This window comes from Sturnus vulgaris, chromosome 1 (assembly GCF_052056855.1).
Source record: "Sturnus vulgaris isolate bStuVul1 chromosome 1, bStuVul1.hap1, whole genome shotgun sequence".
Taxonomy (NCBI): domain Eukaryota; kingdom Metazoa; phylum Chordata; class Aves; order Passeriformes; family Sturnidae; genus Sturnus; species Sturnus vulgaris.
Genome location: NC_142243.1, coordinates 145,025,190 through 145,040,439, shown reverse-complemented (window position 1 = coordinate 145,040,439; position 15,250 = coordinate 145,025,190). Strand labels below are relative to the sequence as shown.

Below are 15,250 nucleotides of genomic sequence, written 5' to 3'. Positions count from 1 at the left end.
GACTAAATCAGGCTAGACTCTGTCTATCTCTCTGCATTGGCACAGATTCTGTGTCAATGGTTCTCTATTGACTTCAATTGACAACTACGGATTTTCTTGAATGAATGCAGGAGGTCAGGCTTTATAATTCCCAGCTGTCCACACTTGTGCTCTGTCCATTACTAGATATTATGTCAGAGAAGTTTCTAGTAGGACCATGTGGATGCAGCTAGTGCAAAAGGGATAATATGACAGGAGATTAAGTTTTATGAACACCAAATCCTACTCGAGAGTTTCTTGAGTTACAGGTACACATTAATGCTCCATTTGTGCTGTATTTCTGTGGGGACGTCCCAAGACTGTGAAAGCACAGAGAAATTGTAGGGAGCACAAAAAGCAGTATTATATGGCCTGACCCCAAATACACACACCAGTGCCATTCTTGCAGGTTTAGAGACACATGACAACCAATATCCTAATATCATACTGACCTCTAAAGGTACATCAAATGGCTCAACTTCCACTTCAGTTGAGTTCATCTTGTCTGAAGGAGAAGCTGACTTTCGGTCCTCTCCCGCTTTGTCAGTTTTGTCTTTTCCTTTGAGTGCTTTGAAGTCTTTAGATGACAATTTGACATCCTTGATAATGCTTGAAAACTTCGACTCACGGGCTCCTCCTGAAAGTATCTCCACAGCAATCTCTAGGAAGAGACGTCCCCTGAAGGAGACCCCTTCTCCAAAACCTTCATTAAGCTCCTGGTGGTCATCAATGAGGCTGTGGTTCCTGGGTGAGCCATAGAGATTGATCCAGGCAGGCCCAAAGGTAGGCAAAAATCCTGGAGATAAAGTACCTTTTGTGGCTTTTCTGATGGGTATTAGTTCTCTTCACTGTTGGGTATTAGCTCTCCTCACTGTCTACTCCAAGAAATCTTGCTCTAACACCCCAAAAGCCCAACCTGGACCCGTTTCTGGGCAGTAAGGAATCACTTCACACAGAGCACTGCTTTGCAGGGCAAGTCTTAAACACCTCTGCCAAAACCCAACCAACTCTACTGAGTAGGAGCTCTTTCTCAGAAGATGGTGGTACCACATGTGCTGGGCAGGAGGTCGATTGCAACTCTTGAAAAAGAGATTGCTGCTGCAGGCTAAAGACTGGGGCATATGACAGGAAAGGATGGAGGCTTTCTCCTTTAGGTCAAACTGTTTCAAGTCTGTGTCACTCCATTTATAGAAATTTTTCTTATATTTTCTGATTAAGGACTGAGATACATATTTCAGGAATTGGCAGGTTTGAGGAGTTACTGTGCTTTCTGAGCTGTGATAACTGACCATGTTCCACATGTAAGTCACACAACGTAAGCAAGGCTGTACATCTAGACTCAAACATCGGTGAAGACTCCTGATAGTGAGCCTCTCCTCAAATAGAGGATAACACACTATGGGTGCCTCCATGGGCTGTGATAGCACCCAGCTGAACCTTACCTAAACATTTTGCTTCCTGTGGGTAGACCAAAAACACAAAACTGCTCTGCCTTTGATGTTTTTGATTTTCAGTATGGGCCTTCATTGCTTAAGAGAAACTCACATGAACTACAAACTTATATTTGTCATTCCCAATGAATTAGACTATTGCCACAGTCACAAAGATGGCACCAAATTATGCAGCAACCCTTTAACAAGAACAACAATGTCAGACCCTCCAAGCGCTGAGCACAATGCAATAAAATGTGAAATTAAGCAACAGAAGGAGTCTCAGAACCAACACTTGAACTCTGGACATCCCTAAATTAGGATTAGCCAGTGCCACAATCGCATGCAAGTAGATTTTACCTTAAGGGTATATCCTGGAACAGACATTTTTCCCTTTACCTTTGTCACCATCTTGTTCATTTGATATTTTCTTCAAGTCAATGAAGTGAGTAGCTAAGGCCACATCATTCATGCTGCCTTCATCCCAGACCTGGATTTTGACTCTTCGACAGAGTGGAGGGAACATTTCTTTGAAGATAATCTGTTCATGCCACACCGGATCTGCACAGTTCTTTTGCACTGTTGTCCGGCCCTGAAATGAAAGTCCAGCAAATTTAATTCCAGAGGGGTCAGACTCTGGAGAACGGCAATGAGTACTGCAGAAATTGCACTTAGCAGCATCTCCCCGGTCATTTTTAAGGCACAAATATCCTATCTTGAAAGTACTTTGGCTTTTCTATTAGTTTGTTCATTTTGTCCTCTCTATCTAATAAAAGACTATGGCTAAAGAATTCCCACATTCACACAACAGAGCCTGGAATAAAATCTAATTCTTCAGGACCCTTATCCACAAAATGTATCTGTAAAGCCAGACTTTGGCATTTCTGCTACACGCTGCACATCTTCAAATGTCTTTTGAAATATTTGGGTAGTGGTGATGCAGTGCAGCTTTTCTCATAAAAGACTAAATTCATTACAGATGCCAGGCTGTGTGTACCAATGGGATTACCTTAAATGAGCCAATTTATCTAGCATAAAATATGATTTTTGTGGTTCATGTTCTGGACATATGCCTGTCTGCAAGAGGGGTAGGTCCTGGAGCTATTCCTCCAAACCTAAGGAGATGGCAGGGCTGTATCACAGTCCGTGCAGTCATTGGATGTGTCAGGACTTACACTTTCACATTAAGTGGAGAGAACTGAGTCAGAAAACCCACCAGTCCTCTCTATAAAACCACATTTTGCACACTAGTGTGCAAACTCACATCAGTAATCCATTCTTGTCTTCTTCAGGCCTCTATTAAGCCTGAAGGTGCTGCATGTGTTTGCCTATTTTAACCCACAGTAGTACTTTGCAATTTGGATTCATGACAAAACATGCAACCAGCACCAAGAGCCTTGTTCTTGTGCCTAAAACATCAAAAAAGGACTAAACTGGAGCAGTCCCTAAAGCCTCCTTGCACGCAGAAAGCAATGCTGGCATAAAATAGTTTCCACTTTGATCCTTTGCTTATTTAGACCAATAAATAAGACAGGCTCCCTGACACAGTGGTTCATGGTGTACCTCAAGGAAACCAAGCCCTGGACCTCCTCTGTATACCTCTTCCACAGTCAGAAGCCTCTCTAAACTGTAATCATGTTTGATGCTGAAGTTGCTCTAGGAGCAATGAAGCCAGGCAACACTGGAGTCTGCCAGAATGCTTACTCCATCCACAGGAAAGCTGAGAGGGTCCTGAATTTCGGCAGAGTAATTCAGAAATCAATACACAGCCCTAAAACCTTGATTGAACCATATTCACTGATTACAGCCCTGCTTCCTTATTTCACTCACGGGAGACCAGAACATAGCACTTATCCAATACTGTGCTGGGTAAATCACTGTCTTGTAACTCAGTGTTTTAGTAACAGTGCTGCAGAATTCTCTTTCCCCTCCTACTGCCTGCCTCTAACCTACTGCTGTGAGGCTGATGTTAGATCTGCTGGCCTTAAATGTCTCCATGACTTCATTTCTGCATAATTTGAGAACTGAACATTTTCTCATTATCAAGATACATGTTTTACCTAATTTATGTAACCATAAGTTAAAGGAAACCAGCATAACCACCTGCCTGTAGCACAACTAATAGGAAAGAAGGCCTATGTTTGTGATCAAGAGGATCCCAATTACCATTTGACCTGCAAACATGACCACCACATAGGGATCCACAAGGTCCTTACTGTCGCCTATGAATGCTTTGGTGACATTGGCCATGATGCTAGAGTTCATCTTTGGAAGTCCTTCTGCTTTGTAAATTCTCACATAAAATCTGGCCCATGGTCTTTCAGATGGAAAGCCTTTGGGGATCAAAAGATTCCTGAAAGAAAAAGAGAAGTTGTTTTCTTAAAATTGAAAACTTGGAAAACGAAGTGATATTTTTTCCAACAGCATTGTGACCTTGGGTTAGCATGCACCTGAGAAGACACAGAAAGGTTTATGAATTTGCTTTTTCATCTGAACCAAAAAAAAATATTTTTGCCACAAGAAAATTATATGGCATTACTCAGAAAACTAGTATATGTGATATAGAATCAGGTCCAGTTAGATAAGGTTCTCAGGACCTTGTTCAGTAAATTCTGAATATCTTCAAGGTCAGAGATATTCCACTCTATCTGGGGCCCTGTTTCGTTTGACCATCTTCTGAAATCTGTTCTGAAATGTCATTGTTCTTACCTGCCTCCAAAGCTTCTCATTCTCCTACTGAAAAGAGCCACTCATCTGAAAAGAGACAGTCTCTGCCCTCTTTGTGCACATTGCCCCTTGAGTGCTCTCCTTTAGGTTCAAAAAACCAATACCCACCACCTTTCCCCACAGACAATATTCTCCAGACCTCCATCAACTTGGTGACTTTTCACAGATTTGGTCCAGAATGTCAGTACTGACCAGAAATTCTGCTTCAGTAAAGTTTAAAGTATGCTGGTAGCATGTTTACCACCTTCAACATCTGTATTTTACAAGGAGAATGTAATGCACTTGAGTTTATCTAAGGATATGGAAATATCCATACACTCACATCTGAGAAGAATGTGAGAAGGGATAGGCTTTCCTCATATTTTTTCTTCTTGCTTCACTGCTTTAAGAAATGGTTAATTGGTTTCAAATCAATGAACGTTCTGTCAGGGGTAATTTAGAACTTAGCCAACAGGACTTGGTCAATTCTATCAGCTGCAGAGAAGTGACCCTAACACGCCCTCCAATTTAGATGAGAGGATTGTAAAAACTCTCTTTGAGCACGTGAGAACAGCCAGGTGTGCAATGTTATCCTGCTATTAACCCCGAGTTAACAAGGAAAGAACTGAAATGAGGGCAGAGACTTGTTGAGGCACCTAGTAAGGAAGAAAGCAGTAAAAGTAACAAAGGAAACCAAACTAATTATTGCAGTACTTTTCGATCTGTTCCTCAGTATCAGCTGTTTTCTGTGTAGCTTGCATTGCATCACCTTTCCCCGTCACACTGAGGTCACACTTCAGGTACCCCTTGGCTCCTGTCCTAATGTCAGCAGGGTCTGTGAGAAGTGCCCACTTGTCACAAAACTGATGACCTGAAAGAAGGACAAGCTTAAACACTCAAATAGAGGCTATAAAAACATGTAAGTATTTTCCTCTTCACTCCCAGAAACAAACAATATCAAACAACGTTTGTGCTGTCAGGAGGATTCTGCTGAAATCTACTTGTTAACCCAGACACTTCTAGAGGGTCCAAAATATTTTGTGAACAAAAAGGCAAGCAAGGGATTGATTCAGAGCTTGTCAGAAACAAGCTCATTTTCATTGGTGTTTACTGAGATCAATGACTCAATGGAAACCTGGGTGAGATTTCAGCAACTGAAGTGAGGCTTAGTCTTTATGAGGAAAGGCCACCTCTGATGAGAACTGTCTGAATGTCTCAGAACTCCAGCAGCAAAACTCTTGCTGGGTTTGTGCTGTGGCCACTATAATGCTGGCAGACAGCTGAGAAAGGGAAGGAGAGTGGACAGCCACCAGAGGAAGAAGAATTAGCCAGGAGCACGTTCAGCTCCGTCTTTCAAGGGGGAAAATGTACAAGACAATTCACCCACAACAGCCCTTGCTGTAACTCTGTTTCAACAACCCCATCAAGAAAGGTCCTAAGATCTCATGTTAAGTCTTTGGATGTCACCTTGGGTGGGTAAAGGAGTGGGGAGGACAGACCACAGTGTACCAGGGATATGAGCTCAAGATCAACCCTCAGACACCACCCCCCTGTTAAAGCGTGAGTGGGAGAAACTGGACAGAATTCAAAACTAACACAGCCTGAGCATGGACATAGATGCTCATTTCAGATAGGCCATTCCTCTCCTCTGACTCTTACAGGAGCCCTGCAGAGAGGGTGGCCTGAATGACTCTACAGTCTTGCTGTAACATCTATTTGATGTGACATCTACAGCAAGCGTCCTAAATATGTTCTTTCCCAAAGACAAAGAAGAGACCGTGTCATTGAGTAATTATGGAAGAGGAAAAGGCACATATTTCATGGATGGTTGTAAAAAACACCAACAGAGAAGTAGGTAATCTTTTTTAGCTTCAAATTTGAGAAAGCACTGAATAGCTCTGAAGATGACAAGTCAAGTGGACCCATGGTCACCTCTTTGTCATCTTCTCTCTCCTGTTATGGTCTGCTTCTCCTCTTGTCTTGTGCTCTCCTCACCATCCCTGCCACTCTCCATCCTGGTCTCCCTCCCTCCATTCCTTCTACCCCAACATGACAGAGTTTTGGATGCTCTGTAACAAATGGGTACAGTTGGGTTTTGTAGAACATTCAGCTGCCCTCTCTGACTACTTAAAGAAATGCCATCCTTGAAAAGTGCTACCCACAATGGGCAGATTGTCAATGTGTTTTCAGTGTTGAGCTTATTTCTAACAGTTTGGCTGGCATTCTGCTATACAAATAGGAAAACAACTCTCCCAAAAGCTTTGAGTTGGTGTAAACCACAACCACTTAAGTGGAAAAGCAGCACATCTCCCTCTCCTCTCCTTCCCTACCTCAAATCTCCCTGAACAGACAAACAGGGTAGAAAATGCACCACTCACCTGGCTGAATGTACACCGTCCCCAGATCCACTTTAAAGGAGCCTATCAGCACACTCCCAATCAGTTTATTGTGCATAACCTGTTAGAAAAAAGGTGATTAAAGAATGTCACTATGTCTCTTCCCAGTCAGCCTAAGAAAGATCATCCAAAAATCACATTTGATTCATAGAAATTAACAGCAACATCCAACACCACCCAAAACTGGGGGCTCATAGCCACAGCAGATACAGCAAGTATTTGAAATATATTCTTTACCCAACATTGTGCCAATTTAAAAAACAATATAATTACATCTGAGTGGAATCACACAGGTTCATCCCAGGACCATGGGATATAGAGAGCAGGAATTAGACTGATGTTCCTTCAGGGCAGGTGCAGTTATATTACTTATCCTGGCAGTTTAAAATAAATCATAATGAATATAAACACATAGGACATAACTGGCTTCACACTAGGCTGCAGAAATCCTATCACTTTCTGTGCAATAGCTGAATTGCTATAAAAAACTGAGTACACTCAGAGGAGAAAGAATTTAAGTGTTTCTTGGCAACATTTTAATGTACATATAAACCAAGAGACTCAATTCTAATCTACCCCCCCATTATTAATTAAATCAGAGATGTGATATAGATGTAAATTAGATGGCAAGCAGGCCCCAGTGAGTCTGTCTCTGTATACTTCCTGCCAAGTGATGAATTTAATTTAATTTAATTCAAATTTAATAAATAATTTTCAACTGCCATGATTCCCAGACCTATGTATTTCCATGTCTTGTTTTCAAATACTTGCATGTGGTTCAATTTATAGACAAGGCAGGGTCTTCTTCTAAGGGAAGATTTGCTCTAAAACTGCATTTCTCAAAAAATGTGTCTCGCCTGGTTTCAGAATAGCTTAAAAAGTTGAAACCTATTCCTTGGCTGTGAAAAAAGCCTCTGAAAGAGGGTGAATTTTCTGGAACACCTTGCCCAAATTGCAAAGAGAAACTAAGTTCTTTCAATTCCACAGAAGTTAAATCTAGATATTGGAAGTAAACAATCAAGCCTCCAACCACATTTCAGGAGTCTGGAATACATCACATCCTCTCTTTGGACCTACACATTGTAGATAAGGATATTTCTGGATAGGAAGACTTCTGCAATTTTGCACTGGATTGGTCATGTCACTTTATTTTCTACACTTTTCAAGAGCAAGAGACATACATTTCTAAGTAAAGACCACCAACTCCTTCATCAAGGTTCACCAGAAAATTCATGAGGTTTCTTGTTGCAATATAGTGTCCTTCCCTGTTAAGGGCCTATGGCCACTGTGCCCCTGTGACCTAGGGAACACACTCAGCTGTCCTTGGTAATTCCTCATTTCAACATTGAAGCAGTTTCTAGAGCTGAAAAATCAAGACTGGACAAAGGAGCAGTTTTACTTTACTATTAAGCTGAAAAATTAAACAACCTTCCTGTGGAAGAGGACTTAGTGTGAAGTCAATGCTTCATGCACAAGTACTGCTTTTCCTCAATCCCTGGTGCTGTCAGGTCCCATCATGGCACTGGACCCTCCCTCCTATGAGGCTGGACTAGAGCACACACAGGGTTGGGAAGAAGCCTTGAAATCTGTTGGGTTTCTCCCTGAAGCCAGGCAATAGGACAGCTTTGGAGAAAGTACATGGGAGTCCCCAAATCAACAGATCCAACTAGGATAGATTAAAGGGGGAAGGAGGCTGTAGCCTTTCTGTAGGAAAAAAACCCACAAGTTTCTTTAAGACTCAAAACCAAGGAGAGGGTATTTGGTGAGTCCAATGTGGTGCTGTCTCATTGCTCTTTGCTCATTTCCCCTCCATGACAGCCTGTCCAGAGAGCATTAAATGTATATGTGTGAAATTCCCTTCTCTGTACTTGAGGTTTGCTTTGTGATATGTAAATGTCCCTATTCCACTGAAATGATGCAGGTTTCTACTCCCTGCAGTACACATTACTTTTAAAGCTGAAGGAATGCCTCACTGCTTCCATCAAGCTCCTCATCCTTTTTTCTTTCCAAGTATGTTTTCTTCTAGTGCAATAAAGCAAGTGAGCATGAAGTTTATAGTAAACACCTCTTGTCTTCTCTGAGGGGGAGCAGCATCTCCACACCATATCTAATTAAAGATTTGTGTCTTTTCACACTTGACTGTAGATGACTGAAGGATTTTCTTCAGATTTTCTGAATAAGCACAAACAAACAGAGGAATATTTTGGTAAGGGAGATACAGGTTTAGAACAAAAGGGTCACCTTAGTTTTACCATGGTATTACTACAAGTTTGCTGAAATGTAGAGGAAGATAATAATGAAGAAAAAATCTAGTAATTAGCAGGTGCTGGGAAATTGAAGGTCTCATTTTTCTCTCAAATGCAGGGTTTGAATACAGCTAGACTAATTGCTAAACTGATGGACAAGGGCACTAATCTATTTTGTTTTCATTGAGCTTCCATATGCAGATAAGTTCATTTCTACAGATTAAGCAAATTCGGTTCATTAATTATTGCTAATAACGGAGGCTGTCAATCTTTGTTTCTTCTTAAGTAAGATTCATGCTAAGCAAGTGCTGTGAAACTTTCCATCCCTCAGGGTTTCCTTCTCTCCCAGCACACATATTTCCTCTTTCTTTTTTCTTGTTCCTATTCCCCTGATAGATTGCATTCTCCAAAACTATGTTGCAAGGTAATGAATCTCTGTTTTCAGTAGCATGCGTGAGCACTGCCCAAGGTTGCTCATTGCTGTTACTGAGCTTTTTCCTAAAGTCATTTTACCTAGAAGACCTTTAATTTCTTAGTGTTGCACCTTCATCAGCTACAAATAAAATAATTTTGCTGAGCCTGATGAAACTGTGCAGATATACAGCAGGCAATGGTGACACGTTTTCCCACACCCCCACTGCAGTCAGAAACCCTCCACCACTGGATATGTGGAATCTTTATCAAAGTAATGTGAGATTGGAAAGATTGGCCACATCTCAGAGAAAAATAACTCTACATCCCCAGCAGCATCAGCAGCACACAGGAGTAGGTGCCTTGGCACTGGGCTGATACACAAACCATATCTGAAGCACCTATGGGGCCACACACTGTGATATGTCATAGCAGTGAGGTGATGAAACTCCCATGCCATTGTCAGCCTCCAGTAAATTCTGTCCCCACAGATGAGATCAGAGCTGCAGATACCTTATGTAAGTAACTATGAACTTCATCTATTTGAGGTCTGAGTGTGATGCAGTGGATTTTAATGGAACTTTGGGATTCTGTCATTTTGGAAACCTAGTTGTCCACTTGTCCATGTGTAAACGAACACATTTTATTCTGTAGCTGGCAAAAGTCATTCTATTAGTAGCTCAGAAAAGGAAGTAGACGGTGATGTGTTCTATAGCTCCTAAGCACTGCTCGTTTCTGTCAAGCACAGACCTTTTCCTGGTGTACATTACTGAAATCAACAAAGCACTTCAGAAAAAAAAGAACTTTTCCTGGAGCAACAGTACTTGGTTTATTTGCCAGAGAAATATCTAATAAAATGGATGGACTTTTAGCAAAACAAAAAACAGTTAATGAAGAGCACAGCTTGTGATATCTCCAAATAATACAAATACAGCACTGTCCAGAGTCTCATTAGAGATCTTTAGTTTCTTAGCAGCTTTGCTACATGTGGTGATGAGTTACAGATAATTAACATGGCTCCATAGACTTGGCCTTCCAAACTGCACATCATTATCTAATGCTCCAAGTCCAAGAGCATGTGTGTCTTCCATCAGGACAGTACTGAGATGTCACAGAATCACAGAATCATTTAGGTTGGAAAACATCTTTAGGATGGAGTCCGGCCATCAACCCAGCACTGAGAAGTCCACCACTAAGCCACGTCCCCAGCTGCTACACCTACATGCCTTTTAAATCCCTCTGGGGATGGTGATTCTACCACTTCACTGGGCAATCTATTCCAATGCATGTCTACCCTTTCTGTGAAGAAATTTCTCCTAATATCCAATCTAAATCTCTCCTGGTGCAAATTGAGGCCATTTCATCTTGTCCTGTCACTTGTTACATGGGAGAAGAGACCAACCCACACTTGCCTCCAACCTTGTTTCAGGTATTTGTAGAGAGAAAAAGGTCCCCCAATAGTTTTGCTGGGACTTTAGTCGCAGTGAGCAGTGGAAGCAGCACCAAACTCTCAGAGCCCACTCCCATGCTAATAGTGTCACCAACCAGTGACACTCCCAGACAGTCCAAGAGCCTCTGCTGAAGAAAAGTGTCTGCATTAATTTAGTTAATTTAGTTAGAAGCAGTTATATTTAAGGAACTGATATAAACCATGTGTTTGAATCAAGTGGCAGTTTGAAAATTAGATGGATGAACACAGTGAGGAGAAGAGAGAGCTAAGCTGAATTTTCTCATTCTACCTTGCAGTTTGCCACACCAGCAATGAGTGTCCCTGAAAATGCAGACTAAATCTTCCTTTTGGGTATGTTTCTTCAAATCTCTGCTGGCTGACTCTCTGCCTTATCCTCTCCTCTGTCCTCTTTCCTATACTTCATGCTGACTTTCTAGCACTCTTGGTACCTAAAATTATTTATTTTTAACTACATTGAGAATCATTTAGAGTTGAAGTGATACAAACAACAATGACCTTTACTTACTGTGCTAAGCTTTCCCAGGTACTTACAGAGATGTTGATTATTTTGTCAAACAGCAACGCCTGGGGTCCAACGAAATCAAAGAGGAAGTACTGTGGGAAGAGGGGACAGCAGATGAGAATCCTCCCTGGGCAGGTAGCCAGCACTGTCAGCTGCATGGTTCAGCATTCTGTTACTGCACAGAGCCCCAGTGAGACACTGGGGGTGCTGGGTGGGCAGTGGTGACAAAGCAAAACTCCTTCTTTGCCCCTGACATGTTTCTGCCATGACCCAGACTTGTTTTCTACTCCATTCCTTGCATGGCTGCACAAGACTGGCTTCACAAATACCCTTGGGCCTCAGTCTGTATCAGAAGGTATTGTCAAAAAAGACAGGAGGCACAAGGAAACAAAAGATCTGGTGGTTTTGGGGGTTGTTTTGGTGTAATTTGTCACGTGGAACAAATGTATGTCAGGGAAAGGCTGAAACCATGAAATAGTAGAAAAGGGAGTGGGGGGATGCAGTATAGATAAAGCTCCCAAATGGATGATCTGAAAAACTGCAGCAGCAGTGGGGGTAAGGCAGAATGTGCTGGGGAGGGTGGGGAACAAGTTGGACAGACCTTGAGAAGAGAAAGTGCAAACAGATCTAAACTCAAGGGAGCTATTGCTGGTGCTTTGTCTCCTGGAGAGACCTGCCTGCTCAGATGTGGAAGTGCTGCAAACTTAATTCATCCCCTTATGAGCTACCAAATGCAGAGTCCACCCAGAACCATTGAAGAGTCTTCTTTAAGAGAAAGCACCTACTTCATTGTAGAAAGGGGCATTTGTGCCTTCCTTTACTGTTGTTTGCTTCTTCTCATCACCTATCTCGATGATCACCACGGGATCGATGTTCTCGCCCACCAGCTGCCTGGCCTCGATGATGGTGATGGCAATCTGTGGGGCACAAGGACACCAGGGACACTCCTGGGCTCAGGTCTAGCCTGCCTGGGAATTCACAGGCACATAAGGGCTCTCACCCCCTGCTCACCTGGTAGTTCTGGGATTTCATCTCCTCTTCATGGATTCTGGTCACCAGCTTTGCCCTGTTTAAATGACAAAAGAAGTCATTAGACATCTCTAGGCAAGAGCTGGTACTTGGACACACACTGGAAAGACTTCTCAACAGCAAATGAGAATTGTTTATGTCAGACTGCTTTGTTGTGAGCTGTTAGGCTTGATTTCATCACCAGAGACCATCTCTGTCTTTCTCATGTACTTTTTGATAGGGAAATGTTTTGCATCCACACAAACCAGTGCAGCTACCTATCATGCACAGCAATGATTTCACTTGTTGATCCCATCAAACCTGACTCCATTCCTCCTTAGACTGCATTCCTCTCCTGTATGAAAAACACAACTACACAAGCTCTTCTCTATATAGATTGTTGTTCCCTTTGGCTCGTTTTGTTTAGCAGAGTTCCTTAGCACAGTTGAGGCACACTCAGGATGCATTTCAATCTCTCCCTGCACTGGATAGCACCTGGTGATATCACTGAGCTGACAAGTGCATTCCACTCTGTTATGTGGAAGAGTGGGAGTGAAGGGATCACTGCTATCAGCAATGGATTTTCCATCAGATGTTTTGTTCAAGGGTAATGCCCTTCCTGGGAAAGATGGAAAAGGTGTCTAGGGGGATGTTAAGTAAGACACATGAAACAGCACCTTTTTCTATTTGGGCTTAAGAATCCAAAAGCACTGGACAGAGCATCATTGTTCATTAGGTCTTCTGCTACCTCTTCCTGTCTTCCAAGAGTGTTGTGGAGAAAATTTGCAGTTTCATCATGATCACCTGATGAAGAAAACGGACAAAGAAGTAAAACTCATGTCTGATTTCTAGTAGCGAAAAGCTCACTTGGAGCAGAGTAGAGGATTTATCATCAGGAACTGAATATTTTATTTATTTGGGTGTCCCAGTTAGAGATACTCTCGTGGTCTGTATTGAGCAGCGTTGATTACAGCAGCAGCTCCCCTCCTGTGCAATATCATTTGCCATATCTGTGTGGCTGTAGCCACTCTCCTCACCCCCTGTGCACTCACAACAGGCACATGCACACTACTGAGTAAAGCTGCCAGCTTTATTGAGCCAACCCATCCAGCCATCACAGCCTATGAAGGTTTTGTGTTTATGATTTCTGAAAGAAGCAGAACTCCCAGAGGAATTACACACTTGTATTAAATGATCTACCTGTACAGTAGAAAAAGATCCTCAGAAATATGTCATCTCTCTATGGTAAGAAGCAGGTTGACATTTTTAGTTTGCTTTACCATATAGAGCAGTATGAACTCACAGAATCTGAATGTGAACTTCATGAAACAGTTAATGCAGAAATAACTAGCTCTCTGTTTATTTGGGACTGATAAGGAGTTTACTGCCTGTCTTATCAATTCTAAGCCTTGGGACACAATTCAAATGAGTTCACATGAAATCAGATCTAATATAATCCCCCACCACCTGCTCATCCCTGTTGCAATATTGATTTATGAGGCCTTACCCAATGCGTCTTTGTTTGCAATAGTCAGCCCTTTCTCGCCTTTTTTCTTCTTCTTCAGCTTCATGCCAGCAAACAGCCCCTTTCTGAAAAAGTAAAGAAAATTGATCAGTGCAGTATCTTCAAACCGTTTTCTGTACTGGACTCTAATTTAATTCAAAGAGTTGTTAAAGGGGAGTTTTGATTTCCCAGCAAGATCATTATTGACAGCAAACACGAGAAAACTCTGACTTTTCTTGTCATCTAATTTAGTTTCTTTTTAAAATTTGGCCACGTACATGCAAACATAATGTGACATGAGCCAAAACTTCTGTTCAAAACGAGATGGCAAGACACAAAGAAAAGAAATCAAAGATAAGTTTCCAATCTACTGACTTCCCACACATGTATCTCATTCCTTACGCTGTGACAGGACCAGAAATAAAAAGGCAGATTAGAGGATCCAGAACAAAAGCAGTTTTCCACTGAATTGAGATAAAGTCATTTGTGTAAATACCTTAGCCACAACACCCACCATGGTATCAGTGGCACACAGACCACATAATCCAGGTAGTTCTCACTCCCCTTCAGCAGCAAAGCAATGAACAAGCCTGAACAAGGGTTGCCCCTCAAGCTGTGTTAGAGAGATGCTTCTGCCTAGCATCAGTTCTTCCAGGAAAATATATATGCCACATGTTTCAGAGGGAGAAACAATCTATGCTGTTAGAATTTAGAATTTTGTGCTATTAACCGTACTGACAAACAAACTGAGTGGTGAGAGCCAAACACAAAGGACTTAATACAATAGCAGCATTTTTCAGGTTCTTTGTTGGCCACAAGCATGCAGTGACAAACGTTCAGCTGATTTTCTTTCCCCTGTTATTAGAGGATTAGTTTGCCTGAATTATTGTAGGCATAAAAATTTACCTGGAGAAGCACACAGTCCAACTAGCCAAAACAAGCACCTACAAGCTGAGTAAATCTGATAGCAACCAGTGCTCAAACATCTGAAATCACCTGCAAACTCTGGCTGTAGAGGAAAACTGCAGACTGGAAAGGGAAGTTGGAAATGTTTAAAGACTGTATTCAGAGCAAGTAAATTAAGTTTACTAGCCAGCCCAAGAGGAATGTCAGCAATGTAGGGTACAATAGCAGAAAATGTACAACTTCTTTGTGCCAGAGAAAGCTAAAATCTGATCGGTATGAGTGGAAATGCAGCACCCAGACAAAAACATGCCTCAAGCAAAGCAAGAGTCAGAGGGCGACTGGAGGAAATGACCATTAATAAAGCCTGATGTGTTAACTGGGCTGTCTTCCATGATTCTTATATTAACACTTGAAACTGCTTAAAGACAGAACTGCAGAAGGTGCCACAGGGTAACAGAAAGAGAACTAGCCAAGTTTTGGATAACTGCATAGTGCCAAGAGCAAAATCCATCTCTGAAGTAAACCAGATTTCAGTTTCAGGTTTTAGTGTGCCAGAGGTTTGGGCACAAAACAGCATCAGGCTGCATGTGAGCTCTCCTGCAGCCCTGGCCCCAGAGGTCACCTTAGCCAAGATAACCATGCAGAGATGTGT

At 42.0% G+C, this 15,250-nt stretch overlaps 1 protein-coding gene across 1 annotated transcript in view; it reads right to left on the bottom strand.

Annotated features, from left to right (window-relative positions):
- FER1L6 (fer-1 like family member 6) overlaps positions 1–15,250 on the bottom strand; it is a 65,142-nt gene that overhangs the window by 43,847 nt on the left and 6,045 nt on the right. Inside the window, exons 2-11 of the mRNA XM_014870157.2 lie at positions 13,696–13,778; positions 12,866–12,992; positions 12,192–12,246; positions 11,966–12,097; positions 11,210–11,272; positions 6,533–6,611; positions 4,869–5,025; positions 3,615–3,801; positions 1,848–2,040; positions 471–814 (exon numbers count right to left, since the gene is read on the bottom strand). Coding sequence (XP_014725643.2) covers positions 471–814; positions 1,848–2,040; positions 3,615–3,801; positions 4,869–5,025; positions 6,533–6,611; positions 11,210–11,272; positions 11,966–12,097; positions 12,192–12,246; positions 12,866–12,992; positions 13,696–13,778 — 1,420 coding nt within the window. The remainder of the gene's footprint in view (positions 1–470; positions 815–1,847; positions 2,041–3,614; positions 3,802–4,868; positions 5,026–6,532; positions 6,612–11,209; positions 11,273–11,965; positions 12,098–12,191; positions 12,247–12,865; positions 12,993–13,695; positions 13,779–15,250) is intronic.